At 44.0% G+C, this 26,895-nt stretch overlaps 1 protein-coding gene across 1 annotated transcript; it reads right to left on the bottom strand.

The window, feature by feature from the left end:
- On the bottom strand, positions 1–23,174 carry ZFP1 (ZFP1 zinc finger protein). Its single transcript, XM_052655475.1, has 3 exons — positions 23,117–23,174; positions 6,626–6,752; positions 1–1,238 (listed from the first exon to the last, which is right to left on the bottom strand). Exons 1-3 carry the CDS (start codon positions 23,129–23,131, stop codon positions 154–156), a joined length of 1,227 nt encoding a protein of 408 aa, XP_052511435.1. The 5' UTR covers positions 23,132–23,174; the 3' UTR covers positions 1–153.
- Between the last annotated feature and the right edge of the window lie 3,721 nt (positions 23,175–26,895).

Below are 26,895 nucleotides of genomic sequence, written 5' to 3'. Positions count from 1 at the left end.
TCATGCCTAACTGTTGGTACAATATTGTTCTTAGGGGACCCCGTTTTTACACATTTGCGTCGACAGACTGCATGAGTTCCCATGTTCCTTCAGCACCTTTGTGAGGTTCCTCCCCATGGGAAGGGTTCTCCTTGGTACAAATGGGCTGCAGTGTCAGGGTCTGTCCCCCGTGTGAACTCGCTGATGGACACTGAGTCGGGACTTCCTGCTGAAGGCTTTCCCACACTCAGCACACTCATACGGTTTCTCTCCTGTGTGGATTCGCAAATGTAATCTAAGAGTTGACCTCTGGCTGAAAGTTTTGCCACACTCAGTGCATTCATAGGGTTTTTCTCCAGTGTGAGTTCTCATGTGTATAATGAGTTGTGAGTTCTGGATAAAGGATTTTCCACATTCACTGCACTCATAGCGTTTCTCCCCTGTGTGAATTTTCTGGTGTATAATGAGATTTGACTTCTTGAAGAAGGTTTTTGCGCATTCATTACACTCATAGGGTCGTTCTCCAGTATGAATTCTCTGGTGTGTGGTAAGTTCAAATTTCTGGGCAAATGTCTTGCCACATTCACTGCATTCATAGGGCTTCTTCTCCATGTGTGCTCTCTGGTGTACAATGAGGTTTGACTGGTGGGTGAATGCTTTTCCACATTCCAGACATTCAAAGGGTTTCTCCCCGGTATGAATTCTCTGATGTTTAATGAGGTTTGCTTTATGGGAGAAGGTTTTCTTACACACATTACATTCGTAAGGCTTTTCTCCAGTATGTATTCTCTTATGACTAATGAGGAGTGATTTAAATGAGAAAGCCTTGTCACAATAATTACAGATAAAAGGTTGTACCAAATTTCTAATTTTCTGGTGTTTAAAAATGGCTTCTTTATGGCTGAAGGCTTTCCCAGTTTTATTATATTCTGAGTACTCCACTCCAGGATGGGTTTTCTCTTGTTTCAGATAGAAGAGTGCTTTTCCAAATCCATTACAGTCATCTGCTTTCTTTCTTATATAGTTTCTATTGCTAGTAAGTATGTCTGAATTGTATCTCAAAGTTTTTTCATATAAGTCATATTTATAGGGTACTTGTCTTAAAGAAACAAAGTCTGTGCTAAGGTTAAATGTTTTTCCAAAGAGATTATTATCTCTTTCTTCGGTTGGGGTTTGGTCCTTAAAGATTACAAACGGCCTCGCCTGCTCATCTGGGTTTCTGTGGTCCGTCTCCATCTGGTCATCAGCCTTCCATACCTCTAGGAAAGAGCATATGAAACACTGTCAGCCTTTCACCATAATGTTACAGAATGTGAAGCTCCACAAATGTTCCACTGCAGGGCTGTCTCTTTCTTTAATTTGGGACCCAGTCTTTCAGTATAAAAAAGTCCCCAGTTCTGAGTTTTCCTAGCTCTTAAACAATGAAAGAAAAAGACAAAGCCTGTGGCAAAATGGACACAGACAACACCCCAGGTTACAAAACGGCCTTAAAAGTGGGTAAAGTGAAATAAAAACAACTGATGTGGGAAGGCTGGCAATTCCAAAGACAAATGCGACCTGGTGTCCAAGGACACCAGCTGACACAGAACAAGATAATAAGTAGATGTTAACGGAAAAAACCGGCAGATCTAAGTTGAGCAGCCAATGCTGAGACTAACTGTGGTCGGATGGCCACCACATCTACACACTCAAGGATCTTTCCCCTTTCCTCTCCTCTGTTCCTCTAGCAGGTTTACCAGTAACTTCCTAAAGGCAACATTTCTCACAGGTTTGCAGACAGAACCCTATGCAGCATTCCAAAGCTCCAAAGTCAGACTTTTGCAAGTGGAAGGCAAAATCCAGAAACTCATATATTCTGTAGGAAATATAAAAGGAATCCAAGATCCTTTTGGCAGAATCACTCACTGCTACTGTTGGGCACACTATTTTTTTCAATCGAAGTTGTTGGAGAAAATGTTTCTATCATTATATCTTATTTTTCTCTAATGTGTTTCATTTCTTTCTCAAAGCAGTCTAAAGTCCCAGCTTTTATTCCAAGGAATCGCAAGGATCTAATTTACCTGACCTCCACCTATGCTGTACAAACCTTTACTTGCATCTCTGTATTATTGGTTATTCCTGACCATTGGGATCCTGTTGCCATTTGTGGCACTCGTACTGAAAAACGTGTATTTTCCTTGCGGTTATATACCAATTCCCATGACCTAAAATATAGAAGTCACCATTCTGGCTAGATGACAATACTAATGAAAGAGAAACTAATCATGAAACAAAGGTTTATAACATGCCAGGAAAGAATCAAGGCTTGATTGTGAGAGGCAAATAGATATAAAAATTAAACAGGAAAAAAGCTAAGCAGGAAGAAACTGATGTTTGGAGGTATGACTCAAGATATGAGGTGCACAAGTCATCTGTCCTCAGCTTTCTCTAAAGGGTTAGGGATTTGAAAAACAGATTCCTAAACAATACTTCAAAGGTACCAACCCATTCATAATCTCTAGGATATTACTTCCAATGGCTTCTAACAGATTCTCCTTCCCACCTTCCACATTTTTCCTAGTATGTTTTTTTGGGGGGGACTTCGTATATTTTATTAAGACCATTTGATTAATAACAGAAGCAGCATTTCTGGCTAAGTCTTGAAAAAAGTATGAAAATCTTTCAAAAACAAATATCAATACTTACAGTTCACTCAAGACCTACGCCCAAATGTTTTATTTTTTGTAGGAAAGGTAAAAATAATTCTGGATTCAGATCAGTTCAGTTCAGTTAAGTCGCTCAGTCATGTCCAACTCTTTGCAACCCCATGAATCGCAGCACGCCAGGCCTCCCTGTTCATCACCATCTCCCGGAGTTCACTCAGACTCACGTCCATTGAGTTGGTGATGCCATCCAGCCATCTCATCCTCGGTCATCCCCTGCTCCTCCTGCCCCCAATCCCTCCCAGCATCAGAGTCTTTTCCAATCAGTCAACTCTTCGCACGAGGTGGCCAAAGTACTGGAGTTTCAGCTTTAGCATCATTCCTTCCAAAGAAATCCCAGGGCTGATCTCCTTCAGAATGGACTGGTTGGATCTCCTTGCAGTCCAAAGGACTCTCAAGAGTCTTCTCCAACACCACAGTTGAAAAGCATCAATTCTTCAGCGCTCAGCCTTCTTCACAGTCCAACTCTCACATCCATACATGACTACTGGAAAAACCATAGCCTTGACTAGACGGACCTTAGTCGGCAAAGTAAAGTCTCTGCTTTTGAGTATACTATCTAGGTTGGTCATAACTTTTCTTCCAAGGAGTAAGCGTCTTTTAATTTCATGGTTGCAATCACCATCTGCAGTGATTTTGGAGCCCCAAAAATATAAAGTCTGACACTGTTTCCACTGTTTCCCCATCTATTTCCCATTAAGTGATGGGACCGGATGCCATGATCTTCGTTTTCTGAATGTTGACCTTTAAGCCAACTTTTTCTCTTTCCTCTTTCACTTTCATCAAGAGGCTTTTTGGCTCCTCTTCACTTTCTGCCATAAGGGTGGTGTCATCTGCATATCTGAGGTGATTGATATTTTTCCCGGCAATCTTGATTCCAGCTTGTGTTTCTTCCAGTCCAGCGTTTCTCATGATGTACTCTGCATATAAGTTAAATATGCAGGGTGACAATATACAGCCTTGACGTACTCCTTTCCCTATTTGGAACCAGTCTGTTGTTCCATGTCCAGTTCTAACTGTTGCTTCCTGACCTGCATACAGATTTCTCAAGAGGCAGGTTGCCACCTATTTTCGTGACGATACCATCTCAAAGTTCTCATAGTTCAGTTCAGTCGCTCAGTCGTGTTCGACTCTTTGCGACCCCATGAATTGCAGCATGCCAGGCCTCCCTGTCCGTTACCATCTCCTGGAGTTCACTCAGACTCACGTCCATCGAGTCAGTGATGCCATCCAGCCATCTCAACCTCTGTCGTCCCCTTCTCCTCCTGCCCCCAATCCCTCCCAGCATCAGAGTCTTTTCCAATGAGTCAACTCTTCGCATGAGGTGGCCAAAGTACTGGAGCTTCAGCTTTAGCATCATTCCTTCCAAAGAAATCCCAGGGCTGATCTCCTTCAGAATGGACTGGTTGGATCTCCTTGCAGTCCAAGGGACTCTCAAGAGTCTTCTCCAACACCACAGTTCAAAAGCATCAATTCTTCGGTGCTCAGCCTTCTTCACAGTCCAACTCTCACATCCATACATGACCACAGGAAAAACCATAGGCTTTACTAGACAGACCTTAGTCGGCAAAGTAACGTCTCTGCTTTTGAATATGCTATCTAGGTTGGTCATAACTTTTCTTCCAAGGAGTAAGCGTCTTTTAATTTCATGGCTGGAGTCACCATCTGCAGTGATTTTGGAGCCCCAAAAAATAAAGTCTGACACTGCTTCCCCATCTATTTCCCATGAAGCGATGGGACCAGATGCCATGATTTTCGTTTTCTGAATGTTGAGCTTTAAGCCAACATTTTCTGCTCTCCTCTTTCACTTTCATCAAGAGGCTTTTTGGCTCCTCTTCACTTTCTGCCATAAGGGTGGTGTCATCTGCATATCTGAGGTTACTGATATTTCTCCCGGCAATCTTGATTCCAGCTTGTGTTTCTTCCAGTCCAGCGTTTCTCATGATGTACTCTGCATGTAAGTTAAATAAGCAGGGTGACAATATACAGCCTTGACGTAACTCCTTTTCCTATTTGGAACCAGTCTGTTGTTCCATGTCCAGTTCTAACTGTTGCTTCCTGACCTGCATACAGATTTCTCAAGAGGCAGGTCAGGTGGTCTAGTATTCCCATCTCTTTCAGAATTTTCCACAGTTTATTGTGATCCACACAGTCAAAGGCTTTGGCATAGTCGGCGGCGGCGAGCCGGCGCAGGAAGCGCAGGCCGCGGCGGAAAGGAGCTCCCCCAGGTCCGAGGTCGGGGCAGCGGCCTGGAGTACCAGGGTGCGACGGCGCTGGAACGGCTGAGAGGAGCTACCCTGTGTCCGAGGTCAGTGGCAGCCAGGAGGAGCTACCCCGTGTCCGAGGTCACGGGCGGCGGCCGGGAGGAGACACCCTGCGTCCGAGGCCAGGGGCGGCGGCCAAGAGGAGCTACCCCGCGTCCGAGGTCAGTGGTGGCGGGGAGGAGACACCCTGCGTCCGAGGTCAGGGCAGCGGCCGGAGGAGACACCCCGCATCCGAGGTCAGTGGCAGCGGGAGCAGCTACCCCATGTCCGAGGTCAGGGGCGGCGGCCAAGAGGAGCTACCCCGCATCCGAGGTCAGTGGCGGCAGGGGGAGACACCCCGTGTCCGAGGTCAGGGGCGGCCGGAGAAGCCACCTCGCGCCCGAGGCCAGGGGCGGTGACCTTGAGGAGCCACCTCGAGCCCGAGGCCAGGGGCGGCAGCTGGGAGAGGCAACCCGAGGAGCGAAGGCTGCGCAGGCACAGGAAGGCCTAGAGGAGCTATCCCACGTTGAAGGTCAGGAACAGCGGCGGTAAGGAGATACCCCTTGTCCAAGGTAAGGAGCAGCGGCTGTGCTTTGCTGGAGCAGCCGTGAAGAGAATACCCCACACCCAAGGTAAGAGAAACCCAAGTAAGATGGTAGGTGTTGCAAGAGGGCATTAGAGGGCAGACACACAGAAACCATACTCACAGAAAGTTCTCATAGTAGAATAATATTTTAAACATTAATTGATCAAATACTGTTTTATCTAAAACTAAACTAGCAAGTATTTAAGAAGGAAAAAAGTGAACTGGTGGTTTTATCTTCATCATTTTCTTTTTTTGTTTTTTTAAATTAAATTATTTAATTGGAGGCTAATTACTTTACAATATTGTGGTGGTTTTTGCTATACCTTCACATGAATCGGCCATGGGTGTACCTGTGTTCCCCATCCTCAAGCCCCCTCCCACCTCCCTCCCCATCCCATCCCTCTGGGTCATCCCAGTGCCCCAGCCCTGAGCACTCTGTCTCATGTATACAACCTGGACTGGCAATCTGTTTCATATATATGTTTCAATACTATTCTGTCAAATCACCCCACCCTTGCCTTCTCCCACAGAATCCGAAAGTCTGTTCTTTATATCAGTGTCTCTTTTGCTGTCTCAGATATACAGTCATTGTTACCATCTTTCTAAATTCCATATATATGTGTTAATATACTGTATTGCTGTTTTTCTTTCTGATTTACTTCACTCTGTATACTAGTATGTTCTTTTGTTGGGGGAAAAAAAAAAGAATTTGGCTTACGATCGGCATGAGGGATCTCGTTCCCTGACCAGGGACTGAACCCAGGCCCCTTGCATTCGGACTGTGGAGTCTTGGCCACTGGACCACCAGAGAAGTCCCTCCCTAGGAAGTTCTGAACTGGAAATTCTAACTCTGATACCCACAACTATTCTTACTGATCCAACTTGAAAATCTGGCTTGATAATATTGGAGACCTTGATAGTGGGACACCGCTCCTAACTGCTTGGACTTGAGAAAGCCTGAAAATAAAGAAGGCAGAACTTCAGAGTCTGCACTATCTCAGCTTTAATACATGAAGCTTGAGACCAAAACCAAGAAGCTTGTAATTTTGGGTAACTGAGAAAGGACCTAAACGCGACTGGGCAAATGCTGAATTACACCCGAAAGCTGTCCTTACCCACTGATAGTAAGTTGCTGTAATTCTCCAGCATCACGTCCATGTAGAGGATCCTCTGAGAGGGCTCCAGTTGCTCCCATTCCTCCTGGGTGAAGTCCACAGTCACATCGGTGAATGAAACTGACCCCTGAAATAGCATATTGCTATTTATTCTGATATGATTAGCATTTGGTGATGCAGGAAGGACACATAAAAACATACTCTATGTTGTAAAAGAACCATCTTTAAAATTTACGTATGACACAAACTAAAATTTCATTGTTTTGTCATGCCTCCAAAAATATCTTTATAAAAGTTAAAGCATTTATTCAGATTCCCATAAATTCCAGCATTGTCATATTTGGCAGATATTAAGATTAAATATTAATATGCAGTATTTAATGTTACCAGTTAGTGATGATGCTTATATAGGTATTATTTTCGTGGTCTCAAACTAGACAATATAAAGAGTTAAAGCTTTGAATATTTAAAGGTAGAATATGAAATTCCAATTATAAGATAAACTATCAGGCATAGGTAAAGATCTCTCTACCATATCCAAACCATAAGAAAGGCAGACAAATAAAAACTAACAAGTGAGACTACAAACTAAAAGGCTTCTGCACAGCAGAGGAAACCATCAACAAAATGAAAACCTTATCTGATACGATTTGCAAATATCTTCTTGCAATCTACCAAATGAGAGAAAATATTTGCAAGTCATGTACCTGATGAGGGGTTAATTTAGCAGAAAAAAATACCAATCTGATTAAAAAACAGGCAGAGGAAATACACATTTTTCTGACGACATACAAATGGCCAACAGGTACATGAGGTGTTCAGAATCACTAGTCATCAGGGAAATGCGAATCAAAACCACAGTGAAATAGCCATTCTTATAGGTGTGGTGCCTATTTATATATATAAAGACAAAACTATTTACATGTCCTTTATGTTGTACAAGGCACTTTAAATTATCTAGAGATGATTTAAAGTACATGGGAGGATATATGTGGATTACATGCAAATACCACGCTTTTTATATAAGGGACTTATATAAAGTCTATTGAAGATACTGAGGGATGACTTATCACTGTGTTTATTTCAGTATAATTTACAAAAACCAAATATGCAAACAAACTGAGTATCCACTGATGGAATATCATTCAGCCATAAAGAAGAATGGAATTTGTGACAACATGGACCTTATGCTACATGAAATAAGTCAGATAAATTATATATCCCAATTATATGTTTATAATTAAATTATATATCTCAAGTTATCTCAATGAAATATCTCAATTAAATTATATGTCAATTATATATATGAGATATATCTCATGTTTATAATTAAATTACATATCAATTTAATCTCAATTACATTATATATATTTGATATATTTCTCAATTGTTTATAATTAAATTACATATCTCAATTAAATTATCTATTAAGTTATCTCAATTACATTATAATTATGAGACATATATCTCAATTATATGTAGAATCTAAAAAAAACCCCACAAACATGTAGATACAGAGAATAGACTGGCTGTCAGAGGCTGGATGGTGGAGGTAGGAAAGTTAGGTAAAAGGGGCCAAAAGGTACAAATTTCCCCTTATAAAGTAAGTCAGGTAATGTACAGCATGGTGACTGTGGGTAATAATATTGTATTGCATGCTTGAAAGTTGCTAAGAGAACAGATCTTAAAAGTTCTTAGACTCAGGAAGTTACGGGTGTATGCTCAGTCATGTCCAACTCTCTGCAGCCCCACAGACTGTAGCCCGCCAGGCTCCTCTGTCCATGGGGTTTTCCAGGCAAGAATAAGAGTGGGTTGCCATTTTCTCTTTCAGGAGATCTTCCTGACCTAGGGATCGAACCTGTGTCTCTTGTGTCTCCTGCACTGACAGGCAGATTCTTTACCACTAGTGCCACCTGGGAAACCCAGAAAAACTTAGAGGAAGTAAGAAAAAAAATATGAGATAAAGATCTGAACACTACAAATGACCTAGTCATATTGCACGAATTTTCAGGTAACCCAGAAGTATTGTTTCATGACATCTTACAGGAATCTTTAGCCATGTGGCCTGGGAGCAGAGAATGCTGGTGGTAGGTCATCTATGCCTAGGATCACTGAGGTCAGCAATCACAGAGTCAAGATTTTCCCAGCAGTAAGTATTTATTCCCATTTTCAGATCACTTCTGAAATCCGTTACAAAAAACAGGAACACCTAGAATTTCCCAAGGAATAAACTGAGTCCTGAGGACCAAGCTCAGTCTTCACCCTGAGAGGCAAGCTGCAGACCCCACGAGTCTAACCTTCGCTTCCTTTCACTGCATCTCAGCTGCTACCAACGATTCCTAACTCTTTATTTCCTAACTCCTCTTATTCTCATCTACTACACATTATAAGCTAGTATGATTTTTCTAAAGTATAGCTCTAACTATAGGATTGGCTGGATTAGAAACACTGTCCATTATATCTTAAATTAGTGACTAGCCCAGCATTCAACACATTTCAAATTCCTCCTCCATCCCTCCTTCCCGACTCCACTCTCTATGCACAGATTCTCTCTTAGGTCAGGTCACACACTGCTTAGATGGGAACTTCCATAATTTGAGTCCCTCCTCTTAAACCCTGGAGCACTTTGGTTATACTTCTCATGTGGTATGTATTTCACTCTGCTCTCTTAAAAAAAAAAAAAAACCACCTTATTTCTCTTACTCTCCCCATTAGATGTTATCATTTTTTAGACCAGAAACTGTTATCTCTGTATTTCTGTTAGCACGAACTACATGAGTACAAGTTAGGGACCCAAAGAAAATAACTTTATATGCGTTAGGAAACTAGAGCTGTTTCTCTTTAGAAACAAAAGGAGACAAACAGTATTTCGGGTTCATTTTTGATATAAATTTCTCAGGGTTGAGGTACACTGACTCAAAGATCTTCTTCCTCCATGAGACCCTCAACTTCTGTAGGTAACTTCACTGCAGACAGCCAGAGGGAGGATATCGGCGGGAGGTCCCCAAACTCTGCCGCGTGGGCCGAGAGCGGCGAGCCTTCAGAGCCACGCCCACTGGAGGCCTGCCGCCCTGTCGCGGGCTTCTGACTCTCTGGCCCAAACTGGCTGCTTCCCAGAGGGGACAGAAACCCGCCGCAGGACCCCACTGGGCAGCTACAGCCTGATCAAGAGGCAGAGCCTGGACACCTCGGGGGGCTGGCTGTGCTCCGACTGCGTGTTCTTTCACCAGAGGCAGGGCTCAGAAACACACTGCTTGACCATTGGGCTGACAGCTGTGAAGGAACCTGGAACATGGAGCGGGTGGTTGTGACAGGGCATGTGGAAGATCAGGTGGTATTTTAAGGGTGGGCTAGTGCCCTCCCTGGAGAAGGCAACGGCACCCCACTCCAGTACTCCTGCCTGGAAAATCCCATGGGCAGAGAAGCCTGGTAGGCTGCAGTCCATGGGGTCACTGAGGGTCGGACACGACTGAGTGACTTCACTTTCATGCACTGGAGAAGGAAATGGCAACCCACTCCAGTGTTCTTGCCTGGAGAATCCCAGGGACGGGGGAGCCTGGTGGGCTGCCGTCTACGGGGTCACACAGAGTCGGACACGACTGAAGTGACTTAGCAGCTGCAGCAGCAGCAGCACCCTCCCTCTCCAGAGTCTCCCAAACTTCATTCTTTCCTTTTCATCTGAGCCTCTTCCTCCTGTCTGCACACCCCTGACCTCAGGAGAAGGGTCACACTTCTGTACCACTTGAACGATCGGCAATCACAGAATATATGCCCAAGCTACATTCGGTGCTGGGACAAACACGAGGCTCCTAGCGTGTGAAGCTGCAGGTTGCGGGGCAGTCTTGGTACTGCAAGTCGAGGCAGGGGCCAGGGGTTGGGGGGAGATGGCGCTCAGTCACAGGACAGTCCAGCCTGGGCCCAGCCTACTGTGGCCCCAGGGATGTGACACCAGCCGGGATCAGTGGGGTCTAAAGGAATGCTGCAGGCACGTCTGTTTCTGAGTTTAATTTTGGTTTTAAACCGACGAGTTGTTGATTTAGGATGTCATGTTCACTAAGACTTCCCAGGCGGTCCCGTGTTTAAGATTTCGGCTTCCAGTGCAGGGGTGCCATTCGACCCCCGACTGGGGAGCTAAGACCCCACACGCCTTGCTGCCAAAAAACCCCACCAAAACATAAAAAAAAGCAAGACTGTAACAAATTCAGTAAAGATTTAAAAAATGGTCCACACCAAAAAAAATTTTTTTTAATGTTGTGCTTAAGTTTTTTTTGTATATATATTTTTTAATTTTTATTTTTACTTTATTTTACTTTACAATGTGCTTAAGTATTTAGCAACTCAATTCACTAATATACATGGGTATCTACATATTCCTGTGCTATACAGTAGGTACTGACTGTCTCTTTTCTAGGGTGTATATGGTAATTCCAACCTCCTAATTTATCCCTCTCTTCAACCCTTGAAAGTTTGCTTTCTACATCTGAGATTGTTTTGTAAATTATTTCATTTGTAGCAATTTTTAGATTCTACTGGGCTTCCCTGATAGCTCAGTCGGTAAAGAACCTGCCTTCAATGCAGGAAACCCCAGTTCAATTCCTGGGCCAGGGAGACCCCCTGGAGAAGGGATAGGCCACTCACTCCAGTATTGTTGGGCTTCCCTTGTGGCCCAGCTGGTAAAGAATCCGCCTGCAATGTGGGAGACCTGGGTTCGATCCCTGGGTTGGGAAGATCCCCTGAAGAAGGGAAAGGCTACCCACTCCAGTGTTCTGGCCTGGAGAATTCCATGGACTATACAGTCCAAGGGGTCGCAAAGTCAGACACGACTGAGCGACTTTCACTTTCACTTTGGGCTTCCCTGACAGCTCAGCTGGTAAAGAATCCACCTGCAAGGCAGGAGACCCTGGTTCGATTCCTGGGTCGAGACGATCCGCTGGTGAAGGGATAGGCCACCCACTCCAGTATTCTTGGGCTTCCCTGGTGACTCAGCTGGTAAAGAATCCGCCCGCAATGCAGGAGACCTGGGTTTGATCCCTGGGGTGGGAAGATCCCCTGGAGAAGGGAAAGGCTAGCCATTCCAGTATTCTAGCCTGGAGAATTCCATGGCCTGTACAGTCCATGGGGTCACAAAGAGCTGGACATGACTGAGCTACTTTCACTCAGATTGCACCTGTACGTGGTATCATATTTGCCTTTATGTCTTACTTCACTATTATCTCCAGGTCCATCTGTGTTGTTGAAAATGGCATTATTTTATTTTATGGCTGCCGAATGTTTCTACCACATCTCCTTTATCCATTCATCTGTCAATGGACATTTTACTGTGAACAGTGCTGCAGTGAACCTTGCGAGCACGTGCCCTTTCAAAGTGGTTTTCCCTGGATAGGCACCCAGGAGTGGAACTGCCGAATCATCTGGCAGGTCTGTTTTTAGATTTTAAAGGAACCTCCATACTGATCTCCATAGTGACCGTTACCAAGTTCACATTCCCAACAATGGCTTAGGAGGGATCCCTTTCTCCATGGCCTTTCCAGCATTTCTCGTTTGTAGACTGTGATGACGGCCACTCTGACTGCTGTGAGGGGACACCTCATTGGAGTGTTGATTAGTATTTCCCCAATAATTAGCAATGTTGACGAGCTTTTCATGAGTAAAACTTACCTCCTGAACTTGGGTTCCTGAAAGCCTACCCTATTTGAGGTCGTTTGTGATTATCTACCCAAGACATTTTTTGAGGGCCCCTATCATTTACAGCCCCAAAGGTCTAGTGATTATGAAGTGCCCCTAAGCACTGACTTTAAAGCTGTTTTTATAAGAAATGGCCAGAAGGTGGCCGGATTTATTCTTGCCCCATTCTGGTTACTCAGGGAATATGAGCCTGAGGGAGGGAAGGTCCTGTTCCTGGGCTGTAAATCAGAGTGGGATACGCCTGACCAAACACCCAAGGGTCTGAGTCTCATCCCTCTAACCCTTCATCTTCTGGGCAGACCCCTACCCCTGAAAACCTCCTGTGAATGGTACTGTCATTGGAGGGGGGCAGCTCTAACGGGGCAGGCTGGAGACGGTCTCCCACCACAAGGAGAGGTGGGGATGAGGTGGCTTTTCAGGTCTCTTCCAGGCCAGAAGGTCCACCGTCCTGCGGCTGCCCAAGTCGTGTCCTGGCTGCCCCTGGACTTGGAAGACTGTGGCTCCACGCAGAGGGGCCCAGGCACTACGGGTCAAAGGGGACACGTTTCTTGGTACACCCTCCCCAACACCCTGTGTTTCATGACAGTCCAGCCTTGGGACCCAAGTCTGCTCAGGCACCAGGGATGTGCCACCAGCCTGGGTGAGTGGGGCCCAAGGGAATACAGCAGGCACTTCTGTTTTCTTTCTGAATTAATATCCACATTTGAAACTGAAGAATATTTGCTTTACAGTGCTGTTTGTTCTGCGTACACCAACCTGACTTCATACTGACAGGTGCCTACATGTTCGGTTTTAGACTCTCTTCCACCTCGGTAAGCACAGTGTGAGCACAGCGCTGTACGGTAGCCTGTCGATTAGCTCTTCTCCACATGCAAGAATGTCTGTATGTTCCAGCCTCCTAGCTTGTCCGTCTGTCCCCTTTCCCCTGGTAACGATAAGTTTGTTTTCTATAGCTGTGACTCTTTCTTGTTGGTAAATTAGCTCATTGCTCTCAACTTTTACATCCAGCCTACGGATGGCATCTTACGTCTGCCTCATTGTGCGGCTTCCGTCACTCAACAAGCATCATCTCTAGGTCCTCCCGTGTTGCTGCAAGGGCACGATTTGTTCCTGAGCCAGTAGTGTTCCGCTGGCTTTATCCTAATCCATTCATCTACTGGTGGACACGTCGGTGCTTCCACTCTTGGCAACTGTCAATAGTGTTACAGTGGGGCTTCCTGGCGGTCCAGGGGCTCAGACTATGAATGAGCTCCTGACGCACGGGGTCCCGATTTGATCCCCGGCCAAGGAGCTACATCCCACATGCTGCAGTGCAGACTGAGGGTGCCTCGTGCCGTAACTGAGGTCTGAGGCAGCCAGATAAATACATACTTTCTAACAACAGTGCCACAGAGAACCAGGGCGCCTGTGTCTCTCCCGGCTGTGCTTCTCCTAGACACAGGTCTGGGGATGCGGCTGCCGCACCATCTGGTAGCTCTATGCTTAGAACTTTTTTAAGATTTTTTTTTTAATGTGGACCATCATTAAAGCCTTTATTAAATTTGTTACAATTATCTTCTGTGTAATGTTTTGGTTGTTACTGCTACCAGGCACCTGGGATCCCAGCTTCCTGACAACAGATTGAAGCCCTGCCCTCTGCATTGGAAAGCTAAGCCTGAAGCATCAGACCACCAGAGAAGTACCTCTTATAAGATTTTTAAGGAAGCTCCACACTGATCTCCCTAGTGGCTGTTACCACTGACATGGCCACCAGAAGCCTAGAGACGGTTCCCTTTTATCCTCTCCCACTCCTGTATTTCTTCTGTGTAGTTTCTGTGAGGAGGACCATTCTGAATGGTGCCAGAGGAGCAGCTCATTGTATTGCTGACTGGCATTTACCGCAAAATTAGTGATGTTACAAATCTTTTCATGTTCTTGGTTCTTAAACAATGTGAGTAAAATTTAACTCTTGAAACTGGTTTCTTAAGTCTTTCTCTATTTGAAGTCGTTTTCAATTACCAAGAGTATTTTTGTGAGGGCACCTGTCATTGAAGGCAGGGCAGACCTAGTACACAGAAGTGCCCATAAGCACCAGTATAAGAGGTGCTGCTAGGGAAAATGGCCAGAAGGCTGCAGAACTTCCTTCAGCCCGCTTTGTGGTCTCAAGAAAAGTGAGCCATAGAGGAAGTCTGGCTTGTGACATGGAAATCAGAGTGGACACACCTGACAAACCACCACCAACTTGAGGCTCTTATGTCCTCCTCGTTACTATCATCCCTGAATACATTCCAGTCCCGGGAAAATGACCTGTTAGGACCCTGTGAGCAGGAGGTGGAACCAGAGGAAGGATAGAGGTGGGAACCCCTGCGAAAGGACCCGTGGAGATGAGGTAACATTTCAGTTTTATCGGAGGAAAGGCAGTTCACCATAATTTCGGTGCCCAAGGACAGCCTTAGCTGTAGAAGGACATTAATGGTCAACAGTATGTGGTACCGAGCACAGGAAACAGCCAGCACATCCAGTGGGGGTGGGGGGCATTGTTGGTGCATCCTCCCAGCTCCCTGAGCAGAAGGACAGACCAGGAAACGGAGCAAACACGGATCAGACTGCAGCGAGGAAACAAGAGTGATGGCGTAGGAGTCTGGACAACATGGAGTCTTCGGCATACTTCTCTTTAACTTAATAAATATTCTTACAATACAGAATATATGACTTTAAAGATTCTGATAAGTTCAACACCAACTTGATTAGAACTCCATATATAACTAAATTTCTTCTACCTAAAACTAAAAACAATGTAAAACTATTATATTTCCATCAAAAAAAAATTACATGGGAAGGAGAAAATGAAAAAAAAAAACGACCACCCTCGTCCACCCAGGCCTCAGTGACCTGGGTGATCATACTCCTGGGGACCCAGCAGCCTAGGATCTAAGGGCTGGACACTATGGGGCTGGGGGCGCTAGAGAGGACTGCCGGGACATGAACCCCTCGCTGCATCTACAGCGCCTGGTCCCCTCTGGAGCAGACCACAGCTGACCAGTCAGGCACACCTGCACCGACACCCAGACTACTGCACCCCCAAAATACTGGACACTCTGGGCTGGGAGCACTTGGAAAGGTCCCCCTGTCTCCATTTCTCCTGGTAAGGGGGTCCCCAAGTTCAACTTCTTACAGTCTCTCCACCTACGTAGGAAACAGCCTCAAAACAGGACTTTTCTGGGTCTCAGATGGCTCTTGCCGTCTCAGACCCGGGGGAGGGAGTGGGAGGGTGGTTGAGAGAGGAAAGGGGCGCGGAGGAAGAGCACTCAGGCCCTCGGGAGAGGCCCTCCGGGGATTCCTCAGGCGGTCTGCACGTACCCTGTCGACCCACGAACGCCACGCCGGCTCGGGTTCTGGGTGCCCACCGGGCGGACCGCGGCTGGCGGAAGTGCTGCCGCCCTGTGGACGTTTCCTGGAACAACACCGCTAAGCCAGGGGCGAACAGGCGCTTCCCGGACAGAGGCCTGCCCGATGCTGACGGAACCCGCCCTCGAGAAATACCCTGGGGTAGCTCAGCAAGAGAGGATTTAAAACAGGCCCAACTTTCAAAAACCAAATACAAACGGTAAATTTTCCTTACGCTTAATGGAAACCAACTATCCGCACCTCTAAAGAAACTCCGCCTTCCTCATTCTTAGAGAAATGCCAAGCAAACCTACAACCATCTATCACCAGGCAGCCCTCCCCAGCAAATCAGAACAGTAAATGCTGGAGACCCGCAGGGAGAGAAGGGAACCCCCCTCCGCTGCTCCTGGAAATGGACATTGCAACCAGCCACGATGGAGACAGGCTCCTTTAGAACAAAACCAGCACCTACCACGAGATCCTCCAAGCCCTCACCAGGCCCTATATACAGGGAAATGCATCCTTCGAAACAACGCAGGCACCCCACATTTCAGGAAGGCACTCTTTCCCAGCGCCAAGGCGCCAAAACAGCCGTAAAGTCCTTGCACACGGGTAAATACTGAGGCTGTGCTTCATATATGCCTTGGACAATTACTCAGGCATAGAAAAGAATGAAAAAATGCCATTTGAAGCAACGTGGAAGGATCTAGAGATGATCACAGTGTGTCAAGTAAATCAGACAGAGAAAAATGGCACAGGGTATTGTTTATAGGTGGAATCGAAAAATACAATCAACTAAAACTTACCAGCAAACACAGTCCAACTCCCAGTCACACAACAAATTTAAGCTTATCAAGCACAAGACGGACCCTGGGGGTCGGGGTCGGGGTGCAGAGATCACTGAGGAAGTTGGGATTCAACAGTACCCCGTAGACAAAGACACATGGTCAAAAAGAGACCCACAGACACATCAGAGAACAATGAACAAGCATAGACTGGACAGAATCAGGAAGTGTGCTCAACACTCTGTCAACAGCTACAGGGGAAGTGAATCCAAAAAGAACAGATGCAAGAATATAAAGGAATCCACTTCTTGTTCCACCACAAACAAACACGAGAACAGGAATTGAGTAGACTCCAGTGTAAAATACACATTACAGGGAGAGGAGAAAATGAAAACAAACACATACTCCAACCCCCTCAGGCCTGGTGACTGGGGTGCCGGCGCACCCCCGGAGCCCCGCAGGCCCGGCTTCGGGGCTGCGGAGGGTGCACGGGTGCAGAAGCCCCTCTGCATCTACAGCGCCAGTCCCCTCTGGGACACGCCACAGCTGACCAATCTGCCAGGCGCTCCTGCACCTACACCGGGGCCACTGCACCCCCACTTCCACACTGGGCTGGAAGCATTTTAAAAAGTCCCCGTCTCCATTTCTCCTGGTGGGGGGGTTCCCAATTTCAACTTCTTCCTTACAGAATCCACATATATAGGGAACAGCCTCAACACAGCACCTTTCTGGCGGCTGAGATGGCTCTGGCCAGACGGAGGTGGTGGTGGGCGCTTTGTGAAAGGAAAGGGGCGTGGAGGAATGGCACCCAAGCTCTCTGGTGTTTACTCGGGTAGTCTGCACGCCGCTTTACAACTCAGGAACACGACTTTGACTCAGGTTCTAGGTGCCCACTTGACTGACCACAGCCCGCAAAAGCGCTTCTGCCTTGTGGCCGTTTCCTGGAACATCGTCGAATCAAGGGCTCTGACCTGTGCTGTTGGAGAAGACTCTTGAGAGTCCCTAGGACTGCAAGGAGATCCAACCAGTCCATCCTAAAGGAGATCAGTCCTGAATAATCATTGGAAGGACTGATGCTGAAGCTGAAATTCTAATACTTTGGTCACCTGATGCGAAGAACTGACTCCTTGGAAAAGACCCTGATGCTGGGAAAGATTGAGGGCGGGAGGAGAAGGGGACGACAGAGGATAAGATGGTTGGATGGCCCCACTGACTCAACGGACATGAGTTTGAATAAGCTCCAGGAGCTGGTGATGGACAGGGAGGCCTGGCATGCTGCAGTCCATGGAGTCGCCAGAGTCGGACACGACTGAGCGACTGAACTGAACTGAACTAACACGACTTAGTGACTGAACTGAACACGCTCTGCCCAGTCAGAGGCCTGCCCGATTAAGCTAAATGACCCTGCCCTTGACAAATAACCTACAGTAGCTCAGTTCAGTTCAGTCGCTCAGTCGTGTCCAACTCTGCGACCTTATGAATCGCAGCATGCCAGGCTTCCCTGTCCATCACCAACTCCCGGAGTTCACTCAGACTCACGTCCAGCGAGTCAGTGATGCCATCCAGCCATCTCATCCTCTGTCGTCCCCTTCTCCTCCTGCCCCCAATCCCTCCCAGCATCAGAGTCTTTTCCAATCAGTCAACTCTTCCCAGGAGGTGGCCAAAGTACTGGAGTTTCAGCTTTAGCATCATTCCTTCCAAAGAAATCCCAGGGCTGATCTCTTTCAGAATGGACTGGTTGGATCTCCTTGCAGTCCAACACCACATCCTCTCCCTTCTCCAACACCACAGTTCAAAACCATCAATTCTTCGGCACTCAGCCTTCTTCACAGTCCAACTCTCACATCCATACATGACCACTGGAAAAACCATAGCCTTGACTAGACAGACCTTAGTCAGCAAAGTAATGTCTCTGCTTTTGAATATGCTATCTAGGTTGGTCATAACTTTTCTTCCAAGGAGTAAACATCTTTTAATTTCATGGCTGCAATCAACATCTGCAGTGATTTTGGAGCCCCCCAAAATAAAGTCTGACACTGTTTCTACTGTTTCCCCATCTATTTCCCATGAAGTGATAGGACCAGATGCCATGATCTTCGTTTTCTGAATGTTGAGCTTTAAGCCAACTTTTTCACTCTCCTCTTTCACTTTCATCAAGAGGCTTTTTAGTTCCTCTTCACTTTCTGCCATAAGGGTGGTGACATCTGCATATCTGAGGTGATTGATAATATTTCTCCCAGCAATCTTGATTCAGCTTGTATTTCTTCCAGCCCAGCGTTTCTCATGATGTACTCTGTATAGAAGTTAAATAAGCAGGGTGACAATATATAGCCTTGACGTACTCCTTTTCCTATTTGGAACCAGTCTGTTGTTCCATGTCCAGTTCTAACTGTTGCTTCCTGACCTGCATACAGATTTCTCAAGAGGCAGGTCAGGTGGTCTGGTATTCCCATCTCTCTCAGAATTTTCCACAGTTTATTGTGATCCACACAGACAAAGGCTTTGGCATAGTCAATAAAGCAGAAATAGATGTTTTTCTGGAACTCTCTTGCTTTTTCCATGATTCAGCGGATGTTGGCAATTTCATCTCTGGCTCCTCTGCCTTTTCTAAAACCAGCTTGAACATCAGCAAGTTCACGGTTCACGTATTGCTGAAGCCTGGCTTGAGGAATTTTGAGCATGACTTTACTGGCATGTGAGATGAGTGCAATTGTGTGGTAGTTTGAGCATTCTTTGGCATTGTCTTTCTTTGGGATTGTAAGGAAAACTGACCTTTTCCAGTCCTGTGGCCACTGCTGAGTTTTCCAAATTTGCTGGCATATTGAGTGCAGCCCTTTCACAGCATCATCTTTCAGGATTTGAAATAGCTCAACTGGAATGTCATCACCTCCACTAGCTTTGTTCATAGTGATGCTTTCTAAGGCCCACTTGACTTCACATTCCAGGATGTCTGGCTCTAGGTGAGTGATCACACCATTGTGATTATCTGGGTCATGAAGATCTTTTTTGTAGAGTTCTGTGTATTCTTGCCACCTCTTCTTAATATCTTCTGCTTCTGTTAGGTCCATACCATTTCTGTCCTTTATTGAGCCCGTCTTTGCATGAAATGTTCCCTTGGTATCTCTAAATTCTTGAAGAGATCTCTAGTCTTTCCCATTCTGTTGTTTTCCTCTATTTCTTTGCATTGATCGCTGAAGAAGGCTTTCTTATCTCTTCTTGCTATTCTCTGGAACTCTGCATTCAGATGCTTATATCTTTTCTTTTCTCCTTTGCTTTTCCCTTCTCTTCTTTTCACAGCTATTTGTAAGGCCTCCCCAGACAGCCATTCAGAGAGACAGAATTCAAAACAGGCCCAACTTTCAAAACCCGACTGCAAATGGTAAATTTTCCTCACCCTTAATGGAAACCAACTATCCGCACCTCTAAAGAAACTCCACCTTCCTCATTCTTAGAGAAATGCCAAGCAAACCTACAACCATCTATCACCAGGCAGCCCTCCCCAGCAAATCAGAACAATAAATGCTGGAGACCCGCAGGGAGAGAAGGGAACCCCCCTCCGCTGCTCCTGGAAATGGACATTGCAACCAGCTACGATGGAGACAGGCTCCTTTAGAACAAAACCAGCACCTACCACGAGATCCTCCAAGCCCTCACCAGGCCCTATATACAGGGAAATGCATCCTTCGAAACAACACAGGCACCCCACATTTCAGGAAGGCACTCTTTCCCGGCGCCACGGTGCCAAAGCAGCCATAATATCCCAACACAGGGATAAATACTGAAAGTGAAAGTGGCGTCCGACTCTGCGACCCCCACAGAATTCCACAGTCCCTGGAATTCTCCAGGCCAGAATACTGGAGTGGGTAGCCCTTCTCTTCTCCAGGGGATCTTCCCAAACCAGGGATCAAACCCAGGTCACCTGCATTGCAGGAGGATTCTTTACCAGCTGAGCCACAAGGGAACCGTCCTCCACTGCCTCTGGGAATGAAAATTGCTGAGACAAGATGCAGAACCTTATGCAGGTTCCTTTAAAACGAAACCCAGACCTACAGCGAGATTGTCCAAGCATATATGCATGGAAAACTATACTATGAAATAAGGTACCCCAACATTCAGGAACCCATTATTTACAATAGCCAAGATGTGGAAACATCCAGAACAACTATGAGCTTTATATACTGAAGTTGTGCTACATACATGCCATGAACAATTACTCAACCTTAGAAAAGAATGAAATCATGTTATTGGCAGCAACATGGCAGATACTGGAGATGATCAGACTATATCAAGTAAATGAGACAAAGACAATCGGCTGGGAATTCCTTACAAATGCAATCTGAAAAGACAAATGGCACAGGGAATTCCCTAAAGCCTCAATCTAAAAATACATACAATGAATTAACTTAGGAAATGCAAAGAGACTCTCAGAGTTAGACATAAGCTTAGGCTTAAAAAAGGCAAATATTCAGTGATTCAAGAGATAACCGAGGAGACTGGGATGAAACCATACACACTTAGACACAGATAGAGTGTCACAAAGAGACACCCAGATACATCAAAGAAAAACGAACAAGCATTGGATAGAACAAGGAAGTGTGCTCAACACTCTGTCACAAGCTACAGGGGAAGAGAATCTAAAATCAAAAGATCAGATACTCAAGTATAATGGAATCCACTAGTGGTCCACACACAACAGCATACTAGGTGAAGAAAGTCAGAAAGAGAATGACAAATACCACATAAAGCTACTTATATACAGAATCTAAAAAATAAAACACTAACCTATCTGTGAGACAGAAATAGAATCATGCCCATAGAGAACATCCCTGTGGTTGCCAAGCGGCAGGGGTGGCGGGAGAGATGGAGCGAGAGGTTAGGGTCTGCACATGTAAGCTACGACATACAGATAAACAACGAAGTCCCAAGATATAACACAGGGAACTATATTCAATATCCTATGATAAACCATAATGAGAAAGAATATTTTTTAAAAAGAATGCACATGTATGTATAAATGAATTACTTCACTGTACAGCAGAAAGTAACACAACATTGTACATCAACTATACTTCAGTAAAAAAAAAAATTTTTTTAAGGGCCTAAGACCTTAACAGGCACTTCACTAAACAAGATATACTATATGGTAAGTAAACATGTGTAAAGATACTTAAGATGTCAGAGAAGTATCAAATTATACTGCAAAACACCTATTAAAGTGGCCAAAGTTCACAACACTGACAGCACCAAATGCTGGCAAGGACGTGAAGCAACACAAACTCTCACTCACTGCTGGTGGGAATGCGAATATTATAGCCACTCTGAAAGACAGCTGGGCAGTTTCTCACAAACTGCTCCTGCTGTACCATCCAGCATTAGTTTTCCTTAGCATTTACCCAAATGATTAACTTACATTCATAAAAACACTACACAGACATGTTTGTAGCTGCTTAATTCGTAACTGTCAAAACCTGGAGGCAACCACGATGTCCTTCAATTGCTCAATGGGTAAATAAATAGTGGTACATTCAGACCATGAAATATCATTGGGTGCTAAAAAGAAATAAGTTGTCAAGTCATGAAAAGACATGGAAGAACTTTAAATGCAGAGTATTAATGAAAGTCTGAAAAGGCTACATACTGACTGATTCCAACTTTATAACATTCTGGAAAAGGAAACCACTGATATATATAGGTAATATGTATCTTTTTTACTGCCCCTCCAATTCTGCCAGGTACTCAAGGAAAGGGAGGGAAGGATGAATAGATGAAGCACAGGGGATTTTGTGAGTAGTGAAACTATTCTCTAAGATACAATAATGGTGGATACATGTACACATTTGTCAAAACATACAGAACGCACAACACCAAAAGCAAATCCTAATGTAAACTATGAACTTTAGTTAAGAGTATCATCAGTATTGGCTCATCAGTTTTAACAGCTATACCACATTAATGCAAGATGTTAATAAGAGAAGAAACCATGTGTACAGAGGGAGGAAAGGAATTCTGTACTTTTCACTCAAATTTTCTGTAAGCTCAAAACTATTCTAAAAAAATGAAGTCTATTCATTAAAAGCAAAACAAAACACATATAAACAGAACAGTATAATTAGTATGCCATCTCATAATCTGTACTCATACTTGTGTAAATATGTCAAAGTACATTCTGGAATGCTACTCAAGAAAGTAATGACAATGGAACTCGTGTAAGTTAGGGGGGGAATTTAAATACATATCCAGCTCTTTAGTGAGTTCTCTGGCATCATGTTAATCTCACTGGAAAAATAAAATACACACTGTATTACCCTGAAGAATGCTATATGAAATAACTAGAGATAAAATAATAATCTTTTTCTTCCTGGGAATGCTGCTCAAAACACCATCTATATGAATGTTCATAAAACGAACTTAGACCTAATACTCGAGAACCAAGGAAATGGTATTCACAATCAATGCAATAATTGCTTAATTAACTTGATTTACTTTTTAACTTTTTAAAAAATATCTGATTAATTTGATTTTACTTTTTGTCTGCTGGTAGTGATTATTCTTACTATGTTTTTCTGAATTTTACTCATTTATACCTTTCATTTCATTTTCTAGGTCCTTATATATTTCCTCAAATTCACAGAAAAGTTAGGAATAAACAACTCACCTGGGATTTGTTCATTTTCTGCAGCTTTTGGATAAAGGCAGAGAACTATGAAGGCAGAACTGGAATAGAGGAAAACAGAAGGTATTATTATTAAAGGTCTGACTTGCCTCAGAACTTCCAGAATGACTTGTTTATAAATTGTTACACATCACCTGAGCAAATTCCACCTCATGGGCTAGTCCTTTCGCCTGTTCAGAAAGGGCAAAAAAGATCATGCTGGCAGAACCCACCTTCAATCAAACATTATGAAACATCTGAAAAGGTAAGACTAAGACAACTGTTAACTGACAAAACAACAACAGAAAACGTGACTGGTTAAATTACCAAACAGGGAATTTAAAATTATTATTCATATATTAAAGCTTTGTGGGAAAGACTTACAAAATGAATTAACAAATAGGGAACTTCAAGAGATGGAACCATCAAAAAAAAAACGGAAATGCTAAAAAAATGCAGTAACAGAGTTGAAAGACCATCTTCAATATGCAATGCTACAACAGAGCTGAGAAAATTTTCAGTAAATCTGAAGATAGGTCCAAAGAAACTACCCAAACTGAGACACAAAGAGGAAGTTTAAAAAAAAAAAAAAGACAAGGAATCCAAGGGCTGTAGTGCAATATCAAATGGTCTAACAAAAATGTATTGGAGGGACTTCCCTGGAGGTCCAGTGGCTAAGACTCCACACTCCCAATACAGGGGGCCCAGGTTCAATCCTTGGTCAGGGAACTAGATCCCACATCCCACAACTAAGAGTTTGCATGCCACAGCTAAAAATAAGATGCCACATGCTGCAGTGAAGACTGAAGATCCCATGTGCCCCAATTAAGACCCAGCACAGGTAAATACATAAATAATTATTTTCAAAAATAATGTATTACCAAAAGCTTGGCAGTCCAGTGGTTAAGCCTCTGCACCTCCAATGCAGGGGGTGCAGGCTCAATCCCCGGTTGGGGAAGTAAGATCCCATGCCCCTTGGAGCAATTAAGCATGCTCATCGCAATTACTGAGCCTGCACGCCACAACTATAGTCTGGGGGCCACAACAAAAGATTCCACGTGACACAATGACCATTCCACGGGCTGCAACTAGGACTCAACACAGCCAGATATATAAATGAATATTTTTAAAAGTAGTATTTGAAGACATAATGACCAAGAATTTTCCAAAAATGGCTAATATCAAACCTCAGATCCAAGAAACCAGGATAATTTATCCAAAAAGGGTAAGTATCAAAAAACAAAACAAAGACACACCTGGACATATCATATTTAAGTCAAAGTTAAAGAGAAATTCTTGAAAGCAGCCAGAAAAAAAACCTGACATATTACATATAGACATACCTTTTTTTTTCCTCTCTTCAGATTGCTTTTTTTAAAAAACAAATTGAAAGTTTGTGGCAACTCAGCATTGTTAGATAACGGTTAGCACTTCGTAGTAAGAACATTTTTAATTATTTATTTATTCATTTGGCTGCACTGGGTCTTAGGTGCAGCATGCAGGATTTTCAATCTTAGTTGAGACATAAGATCGCCTCATTGCAGCATACAAACTCTTAGTGGTGGCATGCGGGATCTAGTTCCCCAACCAGGGATTGAACCCAGGCCCCCTGCATTGGAAGCACAGAATCTTAGCCACTGGACCTTCAGGCAAGTCCCGGTCATGACGCATTTTTAAATTAATGTATGTAGAGGACTTCCCTGGTCGTCGAGTGGCTAAAACTCCACAATCTCAAAGAAGGGGGCTTGGATTCGATCTTTGGTTGGGGAACAAGATCCCGCATGCTGCACCTAAGAGTTCACAGGTTCCAACCAGAAGATCCGTGTGTGTGCTCAGTCAGGAAGTCAAGTCTGACTCTACGACCCCATGGACTGGAGCCCACCAGGCTCCTCCGTCTATGGAATCTTCCAGATGAGAATACCAGAGTGGGTTGCCATTTCCTTCTCCGAGGAATCTTCTCGACCCAGGGGTAGAACCCAAGTCTCTTGCACTGGCAGGTAGATTCTTTACCAATGAGCCACCAGGCACGGCCCTGCCACAACTAAAGATGCCACGTGCTGCAACTAAGATCGAAGATCTCGCCTGCTGCAACTAAGACCCAGCACAGCCAAATAAACACATATTTTTAAAATAAAGTTACATACATTTTTTTTAGGCATAACACTACTGCAGACTTAATAGACTGCAGTATAAAGGTAAACAAATTTATATGAATTGAGAAAACAAAAAATTCACGTGACCTGCTTTATTGCAGTGATCTGGAACTGAATGCTGTTTCGGAGGTTTGCCTGTATAGAGGAATCAACATTAAAAAAAAATCACAATTTCTCATCAGAAACTATATAAGCTGGAAGGCAATGTAGTGACATCTTTATAAAAAAGAAAGAAAAAACTACCAATCCAGTATTCTATACCCAGCAAATATATCTCACACACAAAAAAAGTGAAATAAAAACCTTATCAAATAAAAACAGAGAATGCATTACCAGTAGTCCTATACAACAACAAAAAATTTTAAAGACATTCTTCAGGTAGAAGGGATACCAGACAGAAATGTGGGTCTACACAAAGAAATAAAAGATCTCTGGGAGTCGTTAAAATGAAGAGAACTATAAAAGACATTTTATCTTACTTTTAATCAATCTAAAACATAATTGAATGTCTAAAGCAAAAATAACAGAAAAGTTTTGCAAACTTATAGGATATGTAAAGTATGACATTAATAGCATAAAAGATGAGATGATGAAATTGTTGATGGAAGTATAGTTTTAAAGATCTTACCTTACACACAAAGCAGTGGAATATATTTAAATGTTCACTGAGATTCACTCAAGAAGTTTATTTGAGCCTCCTCCCTCCCTGTTTAGTATGATATGTCCATCTGCATTACACATTAACCAGACTGCCTCAAAGGTAGGAATGCCTACTTGCCATAAAGATCTGTTTTCTTTTGAGGCAAGCAATGTAACTTCTTAAAAGAGTAACATTCTTTCTCAACTCTGTAAGGGGTCATGATGACTTGAGGTTCACTCTGCATATGCTTACTTAAACTACTGTATACTTGGTGAACTTTATGTCACTATGTCATTTTGATAAATGATCCTCTGTCTCAAAAATGGACAAGAGATTGTCATGGTGACTGAAGTAGTCAGAAGAGTGTCTAATATCCCTTATATATGTGGAATCTAAAAAAGAAATGATACAAATAAACTTACAAAACAGAGAAAGACTCAACAGAGTTGGAGAACAAACTTGGTTTGGTTGCTGAACTGAGGGGAAGGGATAGTTAGGGAGTTTGGGATGGACATGTACACAGTGCTGTGTTTAAAATGGATAACCAACAAGGACCTACTGGATAACATAGGGAACTCTGCTCAGTGTTATGCAGCAGCCTGGATGGGAGGGGAGTTTGGGGAAGAATGGATACATGTATTTGTATGGCTGAGTCCCTTTGCTGTTCATTTGAAACTATCACAAAGTTCTTTATCGGCTATACTCCAATACAAAATAAAAAGTTCAAAAAAAAGTATATGACTATGCCTTCAATATCTAATAGGCAGAACAGTTCTCAGAGCTCCTAAGTCTGTCTCTTGGGTTATAATCCTCAGGTTGGCTCAAATAAAATTTTCTTGACTGTTAACTGAATTTTCACCAACAATAGCTAGATCAAAACAAAAAGGATAGGGACTCTCCTGGCAGTCCAGTGGTTAAGACTGGACTTAACCAGGGAGCAGGAGGCATGGGTTCAATCCCTGGTTGGGAAACTAAGATCCTGCATGACA

The sequence above is a fragment of the Budorcas taxicolor genome, chromosome 18 (assembly GCF_023091745.1).
Source record: "Budorcas taxicolor isolate Tak-1 chromosome 18, Takin1.1, whole genome shotgun sequence".
Classification (NCBI taxonomy): Eukaryota; Metazoa; Chordata; class Mammalia; order Artiodactyla; family Bovidae; genus Budorcas; species Budorcas taxicolor.
The sequence above is the reverse complement of the archived record's forward strand: the minus strand, read 5'-3'. Positions and strand labels throughout refer to the sequence as shown.

Bases quoted from the DNA above. Each gene is read 5' to 3' on its own strand.
- ZFP1 (XM_052655475.1), bottom strand. The intron at 1,239-6,625 runs GTAAGGACAGCT...GCTCTTTCCTAG, and splicing joins CAGCAACTTACTATCAGTGG to AGGTATGGAAGGCTGATGAC.